This window comes from Abramis brama (assembly GCF_963993115.1).
Source record: "Abramis brama genome assembly, chromosome: 9".
Taxonomy (NCBI): domain Eukaryota; kingdom Metazoa; phylum Chordata; class Actinopteri; order Cypriniformes; family Leuciscidae; genus Abramis; species Abramis brama.
Genome location: NC_139971.1, coordinates 797,753 through 820,000, shown reverse-complemented (window position 1 = coordinate 820,000; position 22,248 = coordinate 797,753). Strand labels below are relative to the sequence as shown.

Here is a 22,248-nt window from a genome sequence, read left to right as displayed (position 1 = left end):
TATATATATATATATATATATATATATATATATATATATATATATAATTTATTTATTTGTTTGTTTGTGTGTTTTTAAAATGCTTTTTATTTTAGTTATAGGTTTGTAAGGCCACTCAATTTTGCCAAAAAGTTTGTGATTTATAGATCATTTTGACAACTATAAAATTATTATTATTCTTTTTATTATTGTTACTATTACTAAATAAAGATATTAAACAAAATTAGAAATATTACTATTGTAATATTTCATTGAAAAATAATAATTATTTTATTTTATGAATTTTAATTTATTTAAGGCTGTATTAATTTCTTTAGTTTTCAAACATGAAACCATCAAGTTTTTATGTTGGCAGAAACAAGCAGCTCTTAAAGGGATATTTCACCCATTCTGTCCTTCTGTCGTTCCAAACACACATGACTTTCATTCATCTTCAGAACACAAATGGAGATATTTTGAATGAAATATGAGTAACCGATGTTGAGAGTAACTGATGTTGAGAGTAACCGACGTTGAGAGTAACTGACGTTGAGAGTAACTGACGTTGAGAGTAACCGATGTTGAGTATCTGATGTTGAGAGTAACTGACGATGAGAGTAACTGATGTTTAGAGTAACTGATGTTGAGAGTAACTGACGATGAGAGTAACCGATGTTGAGAGTAACCGATGTTGAGTAACTGATGTTGAGAGTAACTGACGATGAGAGTAACTGATGTTTAGAGTAACTGATGTTGAGAGTAACTGACGATGAGAGTAACCGATGTTGAGAGTAACCGATGTTGAGTAACTGATGTTGAGAGTAACTGACGATGAGAGTAACTGATGTAACTGATGTTGAGAGTAACTGACGTTGAGAGTAACTGATGTAACTGACGTTGAGAGTAACTGATGTTGAGAGTAACTGACGTTGAGAGTAACTGACGTTGAGAGTAACTGACGTTGAGAGTAACCGATGTTGAGTAACCGATGTTGAGAGTAACTGACGATGAGAGTAACTGATGTAACTGACGTTGAGAGTAACCGATGTTGAGAGTAACTGATGTTGAGAGTAACTGACGTTGAGAGTAACTGACGTTGAGAGTAACCGATGTTGAGAGTAACTGATGTAACTGATGTTGAGAGTAACCGATATTGAGTAACTGATGTTGAGAGTAACTGACGTTGAGAGTAACTGACGTTGAGAGTAACTGACGTTGAGAGTAACTGACGTTGAGAGTAACTGACGTTGAGAGTAACTGATGTTGAGAGTAACCGATGTTGAGAGTAACTGATGTTGAGAGTAACTGACGTTGAGAGTAACCGATGTTGAGAGTAACCGATTGAGAGTAACCGATTGAGAGTAACCGATGTTGAGAGTAACTGATGTTGAGAGTAACTGATGTTGAGAGTAACCGATTGAGAGTAACCGATTGAGAGTAACCGATGTTGAGAGTAACTGATGTTGAGAGTAACCGATGTTGAGAGTAACTGATGTTGAGAGTAACCGATGTAACTGATGTTGAGAGTAACCGATGTTGAGAGTAACTGATGTTGAGAGTAACCGATGTTGAGAGTAACTGATGTTGAGAGTAACCGATGTTGAGAGTAACCTACGTTGAGAGTAACTGATGTTGAGAGTAACTGATGTTGAGAGTAACCGATTGAGAGTAACCGATGTTGAGAGTAACTGATGTTGAGAGTAACTGATGTTGAGAGTAACTGATGTTGAGAGTAACTGATGTTGAGAGTAACTGATGTTGAGAGTAACTGATGTTGAGAGTAACTGATGTTGAGAGTAACTGATGTTGAGAGTAACTGATGTTGAGAGTAACCGATGTAACTGATGTTGAGAGTAACCGATGTAACTGATGTTGAGAGTAACTGATGTTGAGAGTAACCGACGTTGAGAGTAACCGACGTTGAGAGTAACCGACGTTGAGAGTAACCGACGTTGAGAGTAACCGACGTTGAGAGTAACCGACGTTGAGAGTAACCGATGTTGAGAGTAACTGATGTAACCGATGTTGAGAGTAACCGATGTTGAGAGTAACCGATGTTGAGAGTAACCGATGTAACTGATGTTGAGAGTAGGGGTGTGACGGTTAGTATATAACCGTGAGACCGACGGTTATAGTTGAACACTGTCATTACAACTCTATAACCGCCAAAACCGTGTTATTAAAATATTTTTTACAAACAATTTTTATCATAGAGAATGTTTAAATACTAATTAAAAACAATTGTTAACAGTCTGTGTTATTAATGGTCTACGTCGTTTCCAACTGTATTTGATTCTTTGCCAAGTACCCCTTGACCGACCGCCAATCATTTGAGATAGAAATAAAAGCTATGATATAGTGATGTGCCATCATTATGAGATTTATTAAACAAATGAAAAACATTTGCAATAATAAACATTAGCAATGAACATTTGCAATCGGGAGACATGGTTTTTACCACTTAATGAAGTTTTGTTTTTTAAATCGTCAGACATGATTTTTACCACTTCATTAAGGTTTGCTTTGTAGAAAGCCTTTCTTTAAAGCGAATTTCGTTTTGTACAAATTGTATCTTAATTTTAATAAATGTTTCATCAACCAATTGCATGTATTTAATAAATAAAAAGCAAATATAGGAGACAATATAATAACCGTTACATTGAGGCTCCGATGCACCGCGTTCACTTGCATTGCATTGTATTGTGAAGTTGAACTAGAGCGCATCTCATTGTAAATGAATGAAACTCAGCGTAGGCCTATGCCTAATACATTAGCATTAAATATCTTTGCTGCATCCTTTCTAGAACAGACAAGGGCTTTCTTGCGACTCGCATCAGCAGAGCATTGCATCGTCCATAGACCGCAAAACAATCAGCGGATGGCGGGCGGGTGCGGCTTTGAAATCTGGTCAAAAAACGTTGGTGCGGATGATGAGTTATGTGATGCGGTTGCGGATGAAATAATACCCCATCCGCGTATCTCTATTGATAACAACATTGAACACTACACAAATATTAATTTTATTCAAACTAAGTTGTCCTATAACAGACGAACGTCGCGTAACGATGAGAGTAACGATGCTGAGAGTAACCGATGTTGAGAGTAACTGATGTTGAGAGTAACCGATGTTGAGTAACTGATGTTGAGAGTAACTGACGATGAGAGTAACTGATGTAACTGATGTTGAGAGTAACCGATGTTGAGAGTAACTGACGATGAGAGTAACTGATGTAACTGATGTTGAGAGTAACTGATGTTGAGAGTAACCGATGTTGAGAGTAACCGATGTTGAGAGTAACTGATGTTGAGAGTAAACGATGTTGAGTAACTGATGTTGAGAGTAACTGACGATGAGAGTAACTGATGTTGAGAGTAACTGACGATGAGAGTAACTGATGTTGAGAGTAACCGATGTTGAGAGTAACTGACGATGAGAGTAACTGATGTAACTGATGTTGAGAGTAACTGATGTTGAGAGTAACCGATGTTGAGAGTAACCGATGTTGAGAGTAACTGATGTTGAGAGTAAACGATGTTGAGTAACTGATGTTGAGAGTAACTGACGATGAGAGTAACTGATGTTGAGAGTAACTGACGATGAGAGTAACTGATGTTGAGAGTAACTGACGATGAGAGTAACTGATGTTGAGAGTAACTGATGTTGAGAGTAACCGATGTTGAGAGTAACCGATGTTGAGAGTAACTGACGTTGAGAGTAACTGACGTTGAGAGTAACTGACGTTGAGAGTAACTGACGTTGAGAGTAACCGATGTTGAGTAACTGATGTTGAGAGTAACTGACGATGAGAGTAACTGATGTAACTGACGTTGAGAGTAACTGATGTTTAGAGTAACTGATGTTGAGAGTAACCGATGTTGAGAGTAACCGATGTTGAGAGTAACTGATGTTGAGAGTAACCCATGTTGAGTAACTGATGTTGAGAGTAACTGACGATGAGAGTAACTGATGTAACTGATGTTGAGAGTAACTGACGTTGAGAGTAACTGATGTAACTGACGTTGAGAGTAACTGACGTTGAGAGTAACTGACGTTGAGAGTAACCGATGTTGAGTAACCGATGTTGAGAGTAACTGACGATGAGAGTAACTGATGTAACTGACGTTGAGAGTAACCGATGTTGAGAGTAACTGATGTTGAGAGTAACTGACGTTGAGAGTAACTGACGTTGAGAGTAACCGATGTTGAGAGTAACTGATGTAACTGATGTTGAGAGTAACCGATATTGAGTAACTGATGTTGAGAGTAACTGACGTTGAGAGTAACTGACGTTGAGAGTAACTGACGTTGAGAGCAACTGATGTTGAGAGTAACTGATGTTGAGAGTAACCGATGTTGAGAGTAACCGATGTTGAGAGTAACCGACGTTGAGAGTAACCGACGTTGAGAGTAACCGATGTTGAGAGTAACCCAGGGGCGATTCTAACATTTTAAGGAAAAAAGTTAGTTTATGGTCTAATGCTCATTATTAACTAGTTTCATTAATTCATCCAGTAACATGCATATGGCACAGTTTTATAATCACTGAGGTCACGAATGTGAGGTATTTAGGGGGGTTCGGGGGCGTGCTCCCCCTGAGAAAAATTTGATTTCTCTGATCTACATATGTGCATTTTAAGATGTTTTGAAGGCCAAAAAAATTAGATAACAATAGCTTTAAAACCATGTGCGGGCAGCTGTTTTTTTTCTCACCTCATCAACATCAAACTCTTTTTCTCTTTGTTTTTATCTTGCTCTGTCTTTTCTCCTCCTAAAGCTGAGCTTTGACTGATATAGGCTTTTCATTTTTGTCTGTCAGTGAAGAAAGTAAACATAGGGTCAACTGATAGCTTGATTTATGAATCATTTTCTCAGACAAAGCTACCAGGAAAGCTAGGTAACTAAGTTTATTAAATTCATTCACAATATGTACACATTCATTATTGATATAGGCCTAATATATGGCCGTAGACAGGGCTTTATAATCAAAGAGGTCATAAATTTGAGGTTGTTATGGGGTTAAACATTTTTATTTCTCTGATATGTGCATTTCAAGACGTTTGAAGGCCAAAAAAGGATAAGAAATAGATTTAAAACCTGCTCTCTCCTCATCTCCATCACTCTGTCTTTTTCTCTCAGTCTCCTGATCTTGCCCTGTCTCTTCCCCTCCTAAAGCTGAACTTTTTTAATTTACTGAAGGCTACAAATTGTATTATATTAATTCTCAACATGTACACATGCATTATTAATCTTGTGCCTATGAAAACGGCATTGTTAATGTTTCTTGTCCCCTCACAATGACATAATTACACGTTATATAGGCCTATTTTCAGCTCAAAATGGCGAAATTAGACAAAAGTTTATTAATTTAATTATTTTTGTCATTCGTTTAACATTTATGACCTAAAAAACTGTCAAATATAAAATGTTTAGTTTAGCTACTTACATCTTAACTCGCACTTGACCGTAAACTGAAGCGTCAGTTGTGCTGCTAAAATTCGCGCACAGCAGCTTCTGCGAGCACGAATTTGTGTAGCCTACACTTAATCACAAATGTTTAGGGGGGCTAGGCAGAAGTTTAAAAAGGGCCTAGTGACGCCTATGGTTCTCACTCTGCGTGTGTTTCGCACTGGATGACGGTCGTGCTGAGCGGTGCAGGTACAGAGAAGTAGAAGAGAAGAGGATGACACCATTTGCTAAGCGGGGATGTTTTCATTTTCATCCTTAACACATACATTTTAAACCACAAACTACGGAGTATGTTTTGGACATTATTTAACCTTGTCAAAGACGATTTTTTTTTTTTAGAATAACAACATTTCTTACTCCAAGTTTTAGGGGTGCTGAGCTCCTTTTTAGGGGTGCTGAAGCACCCCTAAAAAGGGGCTAGCTTCGCCCATGGAGTAACCGATGTTGAGAGTAACCGATGTAACTGATGTTGACGATGTAACTGATGTTGAGAGTAACCGATGTAACTGATGTTGAGAGTAACTGATGTAACTGATGTTGAGAGTAACCGATGTTGAGAGTAACTGATGTAACTGATGTTGAGAGTAACTGATGTAACTGATGTTGAGAGTAACTGATGTAACTGATGTTGAGAGTAACTGATGTAACTGATGTTGAGAGTAACTGATGTTGAGAGAGTAACCGATGTTGAGAGTAACCGATGTTGAGAGTAACCGATGTTGAGAGTAACCGATGTTGAGAGTAACCGATGTTGAGAGTAACCGATGTTGAGAGTAACTGATGTAACTGACGTTGAGAGTAACTGACGTTGAGAGTAACTGACGTTGAGAGTAACTGACGTTGAGAGTAACTGACGTTGAGAGTAACTGACGTTGAGAGTAACTGACGTTGAGAGTAACTGATGTAACTGACGTTGAGAGTAACTGACGTTGAGAGTAACTGATGTTGAGAGTAACCGATGTTGAGAGTAACTGATGTAACTGACGTTGAGAGTAACTGACGTTGAGAGTAACTGATGTTGAGAGTAACTGATGAACTGATGTAACTGACGTTGAGAGTAACTGACGTTGAGAGTAACTGACGTTGAGAGTAACTGACGTTGAGAGTAACTGACGTTGAGAGTAACTGACGTTGAGAGTAACTGACGTTGAGAGTAACTGACGTTGAGAGTAACTGATGTAACTGATGTTGAGAGTAACTGACGATGAGAGTAACCGATGTTGAGAGTAACTGATGTTGAGAGTAACTGATGTAACTGATGTTGAGAGTAACTGACGTTGAGAGTAACTGACGTTGAGAGTAACTGACGTTGAGAGTAACTGACGTTGAGAGTAACTGACGTTGAGAGTAACTGACGTTGAGAGTAACTGATGTAACTGACGTTGAGAGTAACTGACGTTGAGAGTAACTGATGTTGAGAGTAACCGATGTTGAGAGTAACTGATGTAACTGACGTTGAGAGTAACTGACGTTGAGAGTAACTGATGTTGAGAGTAACTGATGAACTGATGTAACTGACGTTGAGAGTAACTGACGTTGAGAGTAACTGACGTTGAGAGTAACTGACGTTGAGAGTAACTGACGTTGAGAGTAACTGACGTTGAGAGTAACTGACGTTGAGAGTAACTGACGTTGAGAGTAACTGATGTAACTGATGTTGAGAGTAACTGACGATGAGAGTAACCGATGTTGAGAGTAACTGATGTTGAGAGTAACTGATGTAACTGATGTTGAGAGTAACTGACGTTGAGAGTAACTGACGTTGAGAGTAACTGACGTTGAGAGTAACTGACGTTGAGAGTAACTGACGTTGAGAGTAACTGGCGTTGAGAGTAACTGATGTTGAGAGTAACTGATGTAACTGATGTTGAGAGTAACTGATGTTGAGAGTAACTGATGTAACTGATGTTGAGAGTAACTGATGTAACTGACGTTGAGAGTAACTGACGATGAGAGTAACTGACGATGAGAGTAACTGACGATGAGAGTAACCGACGATGAGAGTAACCGATGTAACTGACGTTGAGAGTAACTGACGTTGAGAGTAACTGATGTAACTGACGTTGAGAGTAACTGACGTTGAGAGTAACTGACGTTGAGAGTAACTGACGTTGAGAGTAACTGACGTTGAGAGTAACTGATGTAACTGACGTTGAGAGTAACTGACGTTGAGAGTAACTGACGTTGAGAGTAACTGACGATGAGAGTAACTGATGTTGAGAGTAACCGACGATGAGAGTAACTGACGATGAGAGTAACCGACGATGAGAGTAACCGATGTAACTGATGTTGAGAGTAACTGACGATGAGAGTAACCGACGATGAGAGTAACCGATGTTGAGAGTAACCGACGATGAGAGTAACCGATGTTGAGAGTAACTGACGATGAGAGTAACCGACGATGAGAGTAACCGATGTAACTGATGTTGAGAGTAACTGACGATGAGAGTAACCGATGTAACTGATGTTGAGAGTAACTGATGATGAGAGTAACTGACAATGAGAGTAACCGATGTAACTGATGTTGAGAGTAACTGATGATGAGAGTAACCGACAATGAACCGATGTAACTGATGTTGAGAGTAACTGACAATGAGAGTAACCGATGTAACTGATGTTGAGAGTAACTGATGATGAGAGTAACCGACGATGAGAGTAACCTATGTTGAGAGTAACCGACGATGAGAGTAACCGATGTAACTGATGTTGAGAGTAACTGATGATGAGAGTAACCGATGTTGAGAGTAACTGATGATGAGAGTAACTGATGTTGAGAGTAACTGATGATGAGAGTAACTGATGTTGAGAGTAACTGATGATGAGAGCAACCGATGTAACTGATGTTGAGAGTAACTGACAATGAGAGTAACCGATGTAACTGATGATGAGAGTAACCGACGATGAGAGTAACCTATGTAACTGATTTTGAGAGTAACCGATGTAACTGACGATGAGAGTAACTGATGTTGAGAGTAACCGACGATGAGAGTAACCGATGTTGAGAGTAACCGATGTTGAGAGTAACCGATGTTGAGAGTAACCGATGTTGAGAGTAACCGACGATGAGAGTAACCGATGTAACTGATGTTGCGAGTAACTGACGATGAGAGTAACTGAACTGATGTTGAGTGTCGTTGAGCCGCTGATGTGAGTGTGTTTGCTGCAGGTACACGTGGGTAACGGGGCGAGAGCCGCTCACATACTACGACATGAATCTATCAGCGCAGGATCATCAGACGTTCTTCACCTGTGATTCTGATCACCTGCGGCCTGCAGACGCCAGTAAGAGCACAGCATTACTGATTCAGCACAGCATCTGGGAGACCTTTGCATAAGTGTGTGTGTGTGTGTGTGTTGACAGTCATGCAGAAGGCCTGGAGAGAGAGGAATCCTCAGGCTCGGATCACGGCGGCTCATGAAGCTCTGGATCTGGAGGAGTGAGTGATGATCTGCACTGCAAACACTCATGCACTGAACAACTGATAGCTCAGATAGAAGGATCTAGCCTGTGTTACTCCTTCAGAAATCCTCTGTAGCTTGTGAAATGCTGTAATATATTCCCAGAATGTTTAATCTGTGCTCCTAACCAGACAAATCAGTCACAAACCACAGCCAATCAGAAGAGCGTGTGGGCGGAGCCTCTCTGCAAGCGCACAGTATTCGCAACCAAACGGATAAATATATAATCAAATTCATAAATATTATACCATTTTAACATTATTGCTCTTCGGTCATTTTTGACTGAAAAATGTTACATTTTGTTTTAAAATAAAACTAATTCTTCACCGGAATGGTACGAAACTTGATAAAGGTTTTGGCTCTTGCTGTGTTAAAAAAAAAAAAAAAAAAAATTATGGACAAGATTCGAACAGGTTAAATGGTCATGGAAAAATTGTCACACTTGTGCTCCTTGCGGTCAAAATGAGGGCATTAGAAATGAATGGGAGACTAATTTCATCTAGTAGAAGCGTTTGGTACTGCAGCCGAACACAATCTGACTGAAAGCTAATTTTTTGAGATATCAAGCTGAAATTTGGAACACAACTTGTTTAGATTTATGGATTCGGTTTTCTCACAGTTTTAGAGTAAAACATGTTTTTCAACATTTTTCGTAACAATACACGTAAAATTTTGTAACTTTTTTTAAGTTCACTTTTTTAAACGTTTTTCACGTCAGCAATAATCTGCCACGTGTCATCTTTGAAAAGAGATCAAACTTCAGTCTGTTGCTCTACAGCATTCAAGATTTACCACAGTTGAAGTTGGAAATTTAATTTTCAGGTCAATGTTCAAAATGTGAATGAATGGATTATAAATACAGCGTAAATATAATTTAGTACCATAAAATCCCCTAGCAATACAAAATATTAAACAAAAAATATTATCGAACTAAAATATAGTACATTAATTTCATTGAAATAAAAAAATCGATCTGACACGCGCAGAGCACCAGAGGGTTAAAAGTACATACTGAGTGACTGAAACAATCTTTGTCATAGAATACACTTGTTTGTTCACAGCCTGAATGTTTACCGATCTGAGGTAAATTATTCATCGTCGCCTATAAAGGTCACTAGACGCTTTTAACCTTAAATAAAGCACATAATCAGTTCCTGAAGTCACACTTTGTATGTTGCTGTTCCAGCCTCGATCAACGTAACAGAAATAGAAACCGTTTCTAAAATAGAATCCCATCATGGATGAAAACTCTGATTAACATGGGAAAGTTGCCTTTTATTGCACATTTTGTCTGGTTAGGACAGTTTTATACTAACAATCTCGCTTAGAACAACATAAAGGAAGTCAATTACTATTATTGTTGCTGTTTAGTTACAGTGGCAGACTTGATTGGCAGATTATGATGTGAATTCCTGATCAACAAACCCTGGATCAACTCTAAACTCTTGTGTCGTAATGGAGGGAGAGTTTGTGTTAGCATGTGTGTGTTCTGAGCACTGCTTGTGTGTGTGGCAGGTGTGCAACGGCGTATGTTCTCCTGGCTGAGGAGGAGGCCACGACGATCGTGGAGGCGGAGAAGCTCTTCAAGCAGGCGCTGAAGGTGGGAGAGAGCTGTTACCGGCGCAGTCAGCAGCTGCAGCACCACGGGGCCCAGTACGAGGCCCAGCACAGTGAGTGACCCCTGACCTCTGACCTCACACACACACACACACACACAGACACACACCTGACCTCACACACACCTCACTGAGAGAGAGCTGTTACTGGCGCAGTCAGCAGCTGCAGCACCACGGGGCCCAGTACGAGGCCCGGCACAGTGAGTGACCCTTGACATCTGACCTCACACACACACTTGACCTCACACACAAACACACCTGACCTCACACACACCTCACTGAGAGAGAGCTGTTACTGGCGCAGTCAGCAGCTGCAGCACCACGGGGCCCAGTACGAGGCCCGGCACAGTGAGTGACCCCTGACCTCTGACCTCACACACACCTCACTGAGAGAGAGCTGTTACCTCCGCAGTCAGCAGCTTCAGCACCACTCCTCTTCTGACCTCACCCCACACACACCTGACCTCTGACCTCACTTCGTTGATGACGTCCACGCCTTTAACGGTGAGATGTTTGATGGCTGAGTCCTATCCTGGGCCCACAAGCTCTATTGCTGGAGGGCATATATATGTGACGGTAACAGTGGCAGCCATGGCTGTATTTCTCCTGGCTCGCTTCTGCTGTCTTCTGGCTCTCCATCTCTAGCGTACGAGCCCCATCTCTACACAGCTGTCGCCAGATGGTATGGTCATCACCAACATCCTCCAGATCATGGCCTCAATACTTCTGCAGTTGGTATTTTTAAGTATTTCAGTGTGAGGCACACGATTACGCCAGGTGATTCCCAGAATGTGCTGAAGGCAGCTTATGTGGAAGTGCTGTAAGGACTTGATGTGACGGCTGTAGGTTACCCACGCTTCACAGCTATAGAGAAGGGCGGTTTGTTATACGGCGACCTTTGTGGAATGATGAAGGCTCTGGTTTCACTTTATTTTGATGGTCCCTTTAACACATTCTGTTGACTATAAGTAACGTTGCACCTACATGCTCTCATTAGAGTGTTAGTAGAGTATTAGTAGATTGGTAGGTTTAGAGTTAGAATAAGTTGACATGTACTTGCAAAGTTACTCATAGTCAGTAGGAAGTCTGTTGGAGGACCAACACAATAAAGAGTTATCAGATATTAAGCAGAAAGTCTACTAATACTCTAATGAGAGTTAGTTGACATGTAGTTGCAAAGTTACTTATAGTCAACAGAATGTGCAAAAGGGACCATCAAAATAAAGTGTTACCAAGGCTCTTATTGTGAAAGACTCTACACCGAAGTCTCCCAAAGGCAGCTGATGCCTGTTTAAAGAAGCATTTCACCCGTGGGAACATTAAAGGGTAAATAAACCCCTGGTCAGAGCCTGACTCCACCCACTGGCAATAGAAAGTACATGCATCTGATGAGTTTTATCGAGTTGATGTCAATAGCGCACGCTCTCTATAGGCATATTCATATTTTGCCGCTATGTGAAAAAATCCAGCAAAATGCGCCGGCGTGTTTGTCGACCCCAGAGGATTAACTTTAGCCTAACCATAAATTATGATTAAAATATATATGATCACTCACATCAAGACGCCGCTGCGGTGGTGGAGTCCATGCAGGAGGAGCAGCGTTTGGCACTGCGTCGCTTATCAGCGCGAGCTGTGTGGAGAAGCCCATTTCCACCTCTATTGCATTGGAAAAGCAATCCCGCGTAAAATGCAGGTTTCACACTCACGGTCTTCCAGGCCAAGTGCATGCAACCACTGGCGCCTAATTTCCAAGTCTGCTGGAAAGCTATGCAGTCCAGCAGTGCTGTTGCAACCAGCAACACTACACCTACGTGCCCTCGACCACTGTACTAAATACAGATAAATCTACGCTAGCTCATACCAAGGGCGTGGTGAGCTGGAACCTGCTTGCGTCACCTGCCACCGCTTACGTCACGTACCACCGCAAACATCCAATAGGAAAATTCAACTGCAGTAGCCACCGTTCAACCTGAAGAGGGCAGCACTCAGACGTTTTTACACCATATATTGAAAAATTAAAACACTTTATACCCAAATGTCAAAAAAGTTACTCAAATCAATGAACAGCACTAATAAAGCCCCATTCTTACAGATCATTAACTAAAAAAAGTTGGTTTAGGGTTTAGTTACCCTTTAATCTTTATTGAAAGTGGGTCATATATGTAGTTGAAATGTAACATAAATTTCGAATTTGGTGCCTTCTTGACTGAGGAAAGACAGAAAGAAACTTTAGGGCGCATTTGTATGGAAGACAACAACTCCCACAATGCACCACATTGCACAGCTCCGCAAGCCACTCCCACTAATCCAGAACACCGCCTATGACGTATCCGCCTATCAGAGAAATCACTCTTCCGTCTACAAGGCTAGCTACCACCAGAGCTTGAAATTCATTTCACACAAAATTTCTAGTTAGTTGGCGAAGTCATTAGTGAATTACTCCTCGTTTGTATTTCTTTCGAAATGGTGAATTATTGCATGGTACCGGGATGTTCAGTCAGAACAAGGAAAAGGACACCACCAGTCCACCCCAGCTCGAGCCAGTCCGGGCTCCGCGACAGGCCTGTCTTCTTCCATATCATATTGAGTACCTTCCGCCATTGTCGTAACTTCACATCTGGCTCCACAGCGCCTGTTAGCTTAGCTTCCAAACAAGATGGCGGATATTGCTTTTAGTTTCTGCAAGTGAAGTCCCACCCACTGATCTGTAATAGGTCTGTAGCGTGAGTGGGTCCCACCCCCTGGAAGAATGAGGAACGAGTGTTTGTAGTCTCAACCCCTCTACAAAGATATGGGACTTCCTGCTTACAATGACGCAAAATGACGATTTTTACATCATTCTAAGCAGGAACTGCAACACCGAAATCCGTATTTCTCCCGTCTCGGGAAAATGAGGGAATAATGCACGACCATTCAAAAATATGACTGGGTTTCTAACGATACAAAGCTTAATGCAAATGGGTGAATTGTCCCTTTAATTTGGCTCTGGATTTCGTTGTCAATGCCGCTATCCTCAGAGAGAATACTTGAAATTGAATTGCCTTTTATTGTCACTATACACTTTATGTACAATGAGATTAAAAGCAACTCCTTTTTCAGTAACAACATGTAAGAAAAAAAAGAGATATAACAACATAGAATTAAATAAGTAGTGTAAAAGGAGAGATAAATATTATACCTATTACACTGTAAGTGAATAGAAGAAAGTCCGGTGGGTTGGGGGGTCAGACTGTGAAGTCAGTACATGTGTGAGTTCAAAGTGGTAATGGCTTTTGGAAAAAAACTGTTCTTAAATCTGTTGGTCCTTGTTTTAATGCACCTGTAGCGCCTCCCTGAGGGCAACAGGTTAAACAGATCAAAGCCAGGGTGGGAGCTGTCCTTGATGACATTTTTCGCTCTGCTAAAGGAAGCGGGAGGTGTAAATGTCCATCAAGGAGGGGAGAGGGCAGCCGATGATCTTCTGTGCTGCCTTTACTACTCTCTGAAGCCTCTCCCTATCTGCCACAGTGCAGCTGCCATACCATACTGTGATACAGTACGTCACTAGGCTCTCGATGGACGAGCGGTAGAAGGTCAGCGGCAGGTTGGAAGTCAGGTTGCACTTACTGAAAACCCGCAAAAAGTGTAGCCGCTGTTGAGCCTTCTTGATAACCACTGTAATGTTGCCTGTCCAGGAGATGTCAGCGGAGATGAGGACGCCAAGAAACCGGAACCCTCTCCACACACTCACTGTTGATGTAAAGGGGGGCTAGGTCAGTGCTGTTCTTCCTGAAGTCGACAATGATCTCCTTAGTTTTCTTGGTGTTCAGAGCCAAGTTATTCTCTGAACACCAGGCTGCCAAGTTCAGGACCTCAGTCGTGGGTGTAGAGACAGTACAGGAGGGGGCTCAGCACACAGCCTTGTGGGGAGCCAGTGCTCAGCGTGCGAGTGGAGGAGAGGTGGGGACCAAGTCTCACCATCTGGGGCCGGTTGGTGAGAAAGTCCTTTATCCAGGCACATGTGAGAGGGGGTAGGCCAAGAGTGACCAGTTTAGTGATCAGAATGTCTGGAATGATTGTATTGAAAGCTGAGCTGTAGTCCACAAAGAGCATCCGGACGTAGCTCTGCTGCTGCTCCAGGTGGCTCAGCACAGAGTGGAGAGCTACGGCGATGGCATCCTCTGTGGATCTGTTTGCACGATATGCGAACTGATAGGGGTCGAAGTCTGGGGGGAGATAGTGTTTGATGTGCTGAAGAACCAGTCTATCGAGGCACTTCATGACTAACCGGAGTGAGGGCCACAGAACGATAATCATTTAGGCTGGTAATGGGAGACTTCTTCGGCACTGGAATGATTGTGGTTGATTTTAAGCAGGATGGAATGACTGCCTGAGCCAGGGAGCAGTTGAAGATTCTGGAGAAGATGAGGGCGAGCTGGTGGGCACACGCTCTGAGCACCTTGCCAGGTACTCCGTCTGGGCCGGCAGCCTTCCTGGGGTTCACTGCCAGGAGCACCTGTCTGACATCGTTCTCCCTCACAGTGAGTAGAGTGGTGCAGAAACCAGGTGGAGATGGGGGCGGTACTAAAGTAGTGCAGAAACCAGATGGGAGTGAAGGTGAAGGCAGGGTTCGAGCAGATGAGTGCTGTTGTTGCGATGTTTCAAAGCGAACAAAGAAGCAATTTAGCTCCTCTGCCAGCGGCGCACTCAGATCTCCTGTTGTCGCATCACAGCCTCTATAGTTTGTGATGTCTTGTATGCCCTGCCACACCTCCCGTATATTGTTGCTGGACAGGTGGGACTCTATGCTCCTCCTATGGTCCGTTTTGGCTTTCTTAATTCCACGTTTCAGGTCGGCTCAAGCAGCCCTGTACAGAGCTCTATCGCCTGACCTGAAGGCAGTGTCGCGGGCTTTGAGGAGTGTGCGGACATGGTTGGTCATCCAGGATTTCTGGTTTGGGAAAACCCGAATGTTTTTGTTCACAGTCACATTTCCGATACAGAACTTGATATAGTCCAGTACTGTTCCTGTGAATGTTTCCAGCTCCTGGTGTTCAAATAAGTCCCAATACGTCTGGCTGAAGCAATCCTGTAGTTTGGAAAGTGCATTATCAGGCCAGGTTGTAACAGTCTTAATGGTAGGCCTGGCACTGTGTCTGAGGGGGGTGTAGGCTGGGGAGAGCAGGAGAGAGAGATGGTCTGACTGGCCTAGGTGGGGAGGGGTATGGCTCTGTACACGTGTTTAATGTTGGAATAAACATGATCCAAAGTGTTCTCTCCTCTGGTAGGACACTTGACATGTTGATAGAATTTCGGGAGTACAGTCTGCAATTATATGAACAGCATCGGGGTGGGCCTGCTGTTGTTCGTTTATGGTGTGCAGCAGGAGAGAGAGCACTGTTTTTACATTGGCGTTGGGTGGAATATACACAGCCGTGGCAATCACTGTTGTTAGCTCTCCCGGTAAAAAAAAGGCCAGCATCTTACAGACATGTACTCGAGATCAGGGGAACAGTGTTTATCTATAATTGTCCCATTATTACACCAGTTCTCATGCACATACATACAGAGCCCCCCACCTCTTCTCTTAACAGAGTCCTCAGTCCTGTCCCAGCGAAGCAGAGTGCAACCTGCTAGCTGCATGCTAGCATCGGGTATCCCCGGGTGAAACCAGGTTTCAGTTATAATCAAAACACAGCAATCACGAACATAGCGATTTCCAACGAGTTGTAATTCCAAGTCATCTGTTTTATGCACCAGGGGTCTGGCATTGGAGAGATACAGGCTCGGTAGAGGTGGCTTGTATGGTTGTTTTCTTAGTGTTCCTTAGCATAACACCGGATCTGCGGCCCCGCCTCCTAAGCCCGACAACAATCCACGGGGAGCCCGGCGGTCTTGCTATGTCATCTGGGATGTTGTGCGTATAATGAAAGACACACGAAATAGATATCTGATGCTCCCCAGATGTTTGAAAGATGGCACTACTGACAACTGTTCATCTCCAACAGTGAAGGCAGGTAATGTGGGTGGGGCAATGGTACTCCATTGGCAGACCCTTTCTGTCTTGGTGGAGTTGACAGTCAGCCCTCACTGCCACAGCAAGGACAGTTCGAAGATCCTCCGGAGTATGGGCCACAAAAGCACAGGCATCTGCATACTGCAGCTCCAGGACCTGCTCTCTAAAGATGTTTGTGTAGATATTAAAGAGGTTAATATTAAAGTAGATATTAATATATGTGTAGATATTAAAGAGGTTAATATTACTCCTAATATTAAAGAGGTTGCCATCTAATCTGAAGTCCACTACCACACCACTATTGTTTTCAATCTGGTTGTGAAGAAGCTTGGTGACACACAGGAGGAAGATGTTAAAGAGCACTGGCACTAGCACACACTCCTGCCTCACCCCTGTGTGTACAGGGAAGGGCTCAGACTCTTGTCCGCCTATGATCACCCGAGCATCATCCCATCATGGAACTGGCGGAGGATGTTAACAAACTTATTGGGACAGCCAAACCTGAGGAGGACAGCCCATAAGAGCTCTCTTTGCACAGTATCGACAAAGGCCATAAACATGGCCTGATGTTGCTCCCGGCACTTTTCCTGAAGCTGCCGGGCTGTGAAGATCATGTTGATCGTGCTCCTGTTCTTTCTAAACCCACTCTGTGATTCTGGCAGCATTGACTCAGTGATGTTGTTAATAAGTCACTGAAGCAGCACCTTGGCCATGACCTTACCACCAACAGAAAGGAGTGATATGCCCCTACTATTGCCGCAGATGGCCTGGTTACCCTTGTTCTTATAAATTATTACAATGTTTGCATCTCTCCATTGCTGTGGGATGTTCTCATCAGTCCAGGCCTTGGTGATGTACTGGTAGAGGGTGTGCTTACATATGTAAGAGTTTTAAAGTGCCAAAGGGGGTGTGCCATCCCCAGTAGCACTATCTTCACCATGATGAGGTAAATTCCGATGGCAAAGGTGGTCCCAGGACAACCGGCCCCCCATCTTGGCTGCCGGGTACTTCGTCTGTCAAGGCCCGCCTATTGCGCACCTCTAGCGCATTGCTTTTCTGTCAGGGTGTGCTCCCTTAGCCTTGTCTCAACAGACTAACCACAAGGCAGTGGGGCTTTTTGCCCATAGCTGGGACAGTGGTTGACAGGCGCCAGGGCATGTCCACACAGTGTCTCTGGGGCCCATTGCTTCTCTGAGATCCCTTTTAGTTTAGCCTGGTATGATACCCAGTTTCCATGTGTGGCCCAGAGGAGGCACTACAGGAGTCTTGGTGGTGGAGAGGCTCTGTACTGGCAGGAAGAGGCTTACGCACTCTGCTCCTCTCTTCACCCTCTATCAAAAAGGCTAGCCAGCAGCAACAGCTGTAAGCAGAGAGAGTAACAAGCAGAGCATGCACTAACTACCAGCACCACTACACTACTGCACTAGACGCTTCACACACTCCCTGTGTGTACACACACTCACACACACACCTGACCTCACCTCACACACACACCTGACCTCACCTCACCTCACCTCACCTCACACACACACCTGACCTCACACATCTGACCTCACCTCACACACACCTGACCTAACCTCACCTCACACACACACCTGACCTCACACACACTTGACCTAACCTCACATCACACACACACCTGACCTCACCTCACACACACACTTGACCTCACCTCACACACACATGACCTCACCTCACACACACACCTGACCTCACACACACCTGACCTAACCTCACATCACACACACACCTGACCTCACCTCACACACACCTGACCTAACCTCACATCACACACACACCTGACCTCACCTCACCTCACCTCACCTCACACACACACCTGACCTCACACATCTGACCTCACCTCACACACACCTGACCTAACCTCACCTCACACACACACCTGACCTCACACACACTTGACCTAACCTCACATCACACACACACCTGACCTCACCTCACACACATGACCTCACCTCACACACACACACCTGACCTCACACACACCTGACCTAACCTCACCTCACACACACACCTGACCTCACCTCACACACACACCTGACCTCACCTCACATCACACACACCTGACCTCACCTCACACACACACCTGACCTCACCTCACACACACACCTGACCTCACCTCACATCACACACACCTGACCTCACCTCACACACACCTGACCTCACCTCACACACACCTGACCTCACCTCACACACACACCTGACCTCACCTCACACACACCTGACCTAACCTCACATCACACACACGCCTGACCTCACCTCACACACACACCTGACCTCACCTCACACACACACCTGACCTCACACACACTTGACCTAACCTCACATCACACACACACCTGACCTCACCTCACACACACACCTGACCTCACCTCACACACATCTGACCTCACCTCACACACACATGACCTCACCTCACACACACCTGACCTCACCTCTCACACACACTTGACCTCACATCACACACTTGACCTCACATCACACACATGACCTCACCTCACACACACACCTGACCTCACCTCACACACACCTGACCTAACCTCACATCACACACACGCCTGACCTAACCTCACCTCACACACACACCTGACCTCACCTCACACACACCTGACCTATCCTAACATCACACACACACCTGACCTAACCTCACATCACACACACACCTGACCTCACCTCACACACACACCTGACCACACACATCTGACCTCACACACACCTGACCTAACCTCACCTCACACACACACCTGACCTCACCTCACACACACACCTGACCACACACATCTGACCTCACACACACCTGACCTAACCTCACCTCACACACACACCTGACCTCACCTCACACACACACCTGACCTCACCTCACACACACACCTGACCACACACATCTGACCTCACACACACCTGACCTAACCTCACCTCACACACACACCTGACCTCACCTCACACACACACCTGACCTCACCTCACACACACCTGACCTAACCTCACATCATACACACGCCTGACCTAACCTCACCTCACACACACACCTGACCTCACCTCACACACACCTGACCTATCCTAACATCACACACACCTGACCTAACCTCACATCACACACACACCTGACCTCACCTCACCTCTAACACACACACACCTGACCTCACACATCTGACCTCACCTCACACACACCTGACCTAACCTCACCTCACACACACACCTGACCTCACCTCACACACACCTGACCTCACCTCACACCTCACACACACACCTGACCTCACCTCACACACACCTGACCTCACCTCACACCTCACACACACACCTGACCTAACCTCACCTCACACACACACACCTGACCTCACCTCACACACACACCTGACCTCACACACACACCTGACCTCACCTCACATCACACACATCTGACCTCACCTCACACACACCTGACCTCACATCACACACACCTGACCTCACATCACACATACACCTGACCTCACCTCACACACACCTGACCTCACCTCACACACACACCTGACCTCACCTCACACACACCTGACCTCACCTCTCACACACACCTGACCACACACACCTGACCTCACCTCACATCACACACACGCCTGACCTAACCTCACATCACACACACACCTGACCTCACCTCACACACACCTGACCTCACCTCACACCTCACACACACACCTGACCTCAAACACACCTGACCTAACCTCACATCACACACACCTGACCTTACCTCACACACACCTGACCTCACCTCACACACACCTGACCTAACCTCACCTCACACACACCTGACCTCACCTCACACCTCACACACACACCTGACCTCAAACACACCTGACCTAACCTCACATCACACACACCTGACCTTACCTCACACACACCTGACCTCACCTCACACACACCTGACCTAACCTCACCTCACACACACCTGACCTCACCTCACACACGCCTGACCTCACCTCACACCTCACACACACACCTGACCTCAAACACACCTGACCTAACCTCACATCACACACACCTGACCTTACCTCACACACACCTGACCTCACCTCACACACACACACACACCTGACCTAACCTCACATCACACACACCTGACATCACCTTACACCTCTCACACACACCCGACCTCACCACATACACCTGACCTCATCTCACACACACACTGAAAAAAGTTTTCCTATAACTAAATTTATTCTCAGTTTCTGCGGTGCCATTACACAAAAAAGCGTGTGCTTCTGCCAAAAGTTATAGGAACTATGAAAGCATTCCTCCAGTGCGAAAAAGAGTTTTTGTCTCCTAAAAGAAAGAAGCGATTCTGAACTGAAACGAGTCGTCAGTATCTCAGTCTCACTCCTGCTGATCCTGCGCAGGTTTGTAACTCATTTCCGGTCTTACAACGGTTCTGTGCCGCTGGACCAACATCAAAGCATCTCGTTTATAAATGTCATAATCCATCATACTGTGATGTAGGCAATAATTAAATAATAAGTATTATTTATGAAAGGAAAAGAATCAGTTTTGGGCTGCAACAACTAATCCTTTAATTGCGTATAGTTGATAATTAAATAATCATCAACGATAATCCGTCTGTTTTACAGTAGTTAATAACACATTTCTATGGATCGAAGGCTTGAGGAAAACAGTGGCGGATCTCGACTGAAACATCAGAATGCTTTATTTGTCAGCATTTCAAACAAAGCAGAAGTGTTTACCCTGGTTTTTCCTCAGCGCATAACTTACGTTTTTTGTTACATCCTAATGTTAGAAAGTCCCGCAAGTATTTCCATTTTGCATAACCTGACAACAAGCGAGTCTCTGTTCAACTTCAATGAAGGAACACCGCGTTAAACAGACGGAGCGCAATCATTCTGACTGAAATATACATTATGCTACATAATGTATATTAAAGCTATGAAAGGTCTTGTAGAATATTAAACCTAAATTTAATTTCTAACATGTAACACAAGTAATCATATTTTGATGAGGGCAGTAACAGTAAATTGTCAATATTGTTGGAGTAGCCTATAAATGTTCAGATGTTCAGACCTCGTACAAACTCACGTTTTGAGCTTTTGTTTGTTATTTTAACTTCTACTTTAAAACGGAAAGCACTTTTTTGGTTTAAAATGTTATATTTTAAGCCTGTTTTGCACATAATGTATAGCATAGCCTACATAAATACATTCACAGGCTTTATATTGCACTTTGTTTGGAGGACAACATTGGGCAGGATGTGGAATAAAAAAAATAAAAAAAATAATGGATTAAAATGTATTAATATTTTAATGAACAATATGAATTTTAATAATTAATCATTTAAAAAATTTCATCTGATTAATTAAAGAAATGATTTATTCAAAAGATGAATGGGTTATTTGCAGCTCTAGAATCCATCGGCAGTGTGAACGCGTGCTCACTGAGAGAAATAAACAGCAGCCTATGGCTAATAAAACTCTGATGAAAACTGATCTTTTACTTTAACCGAAGCAAATGCGTTAATCCACATTTAGACGAGCTGATGATGATGTAATCTCGAGGGAGGCGTGGCCAGGCCTTTTGGACACGCCCCAGTCCCTTGACTCCACCCCCACGACAAAACAATGTGAACCGCAAAGAGAAAACTGTATGACGAGCTGACGCACGCTACTCAAACGCAGAATAACTGCAGCTTTAGTAGGTGTCGCTGTGGACAGTATGTGCTGCTGAAAATCTGT

At 43.7% G+C, this 22,248-nt stretch overlaps 1 protein-coding gene across 5 annotated transcripts in view; it reads left to right on the top strand.

Moving 5' to 3' along the window:
• st7 (suppression of tumorigenicity 7) overlaps positions 1-22,248 on the top strand; it is a 50,529-nt gene that overhangs the window by 6,334 nt on the left and 21,947 nt on the right. For all 5 annotated transcript variants that reach the window (XM_084123875.1, XM_084123874.1, XM_084123878.1 and 2 more), the window contains 3 exons: positions 8,613-8,728; positions 8,808-8,883; positions 10,421-10,575. In XM_084123875.1, coding sequence (XP_083980001.1) covers positions 8,613-8,728; positions 8,808-8,883; positions 10,421-10,575 — 347 coding nt within the window. The remainder of the gene's footprint in view (positions 1-8,612; positions 8,729-8,807; positions 8,884-10,420; positions 10,576-22,248) is intronic.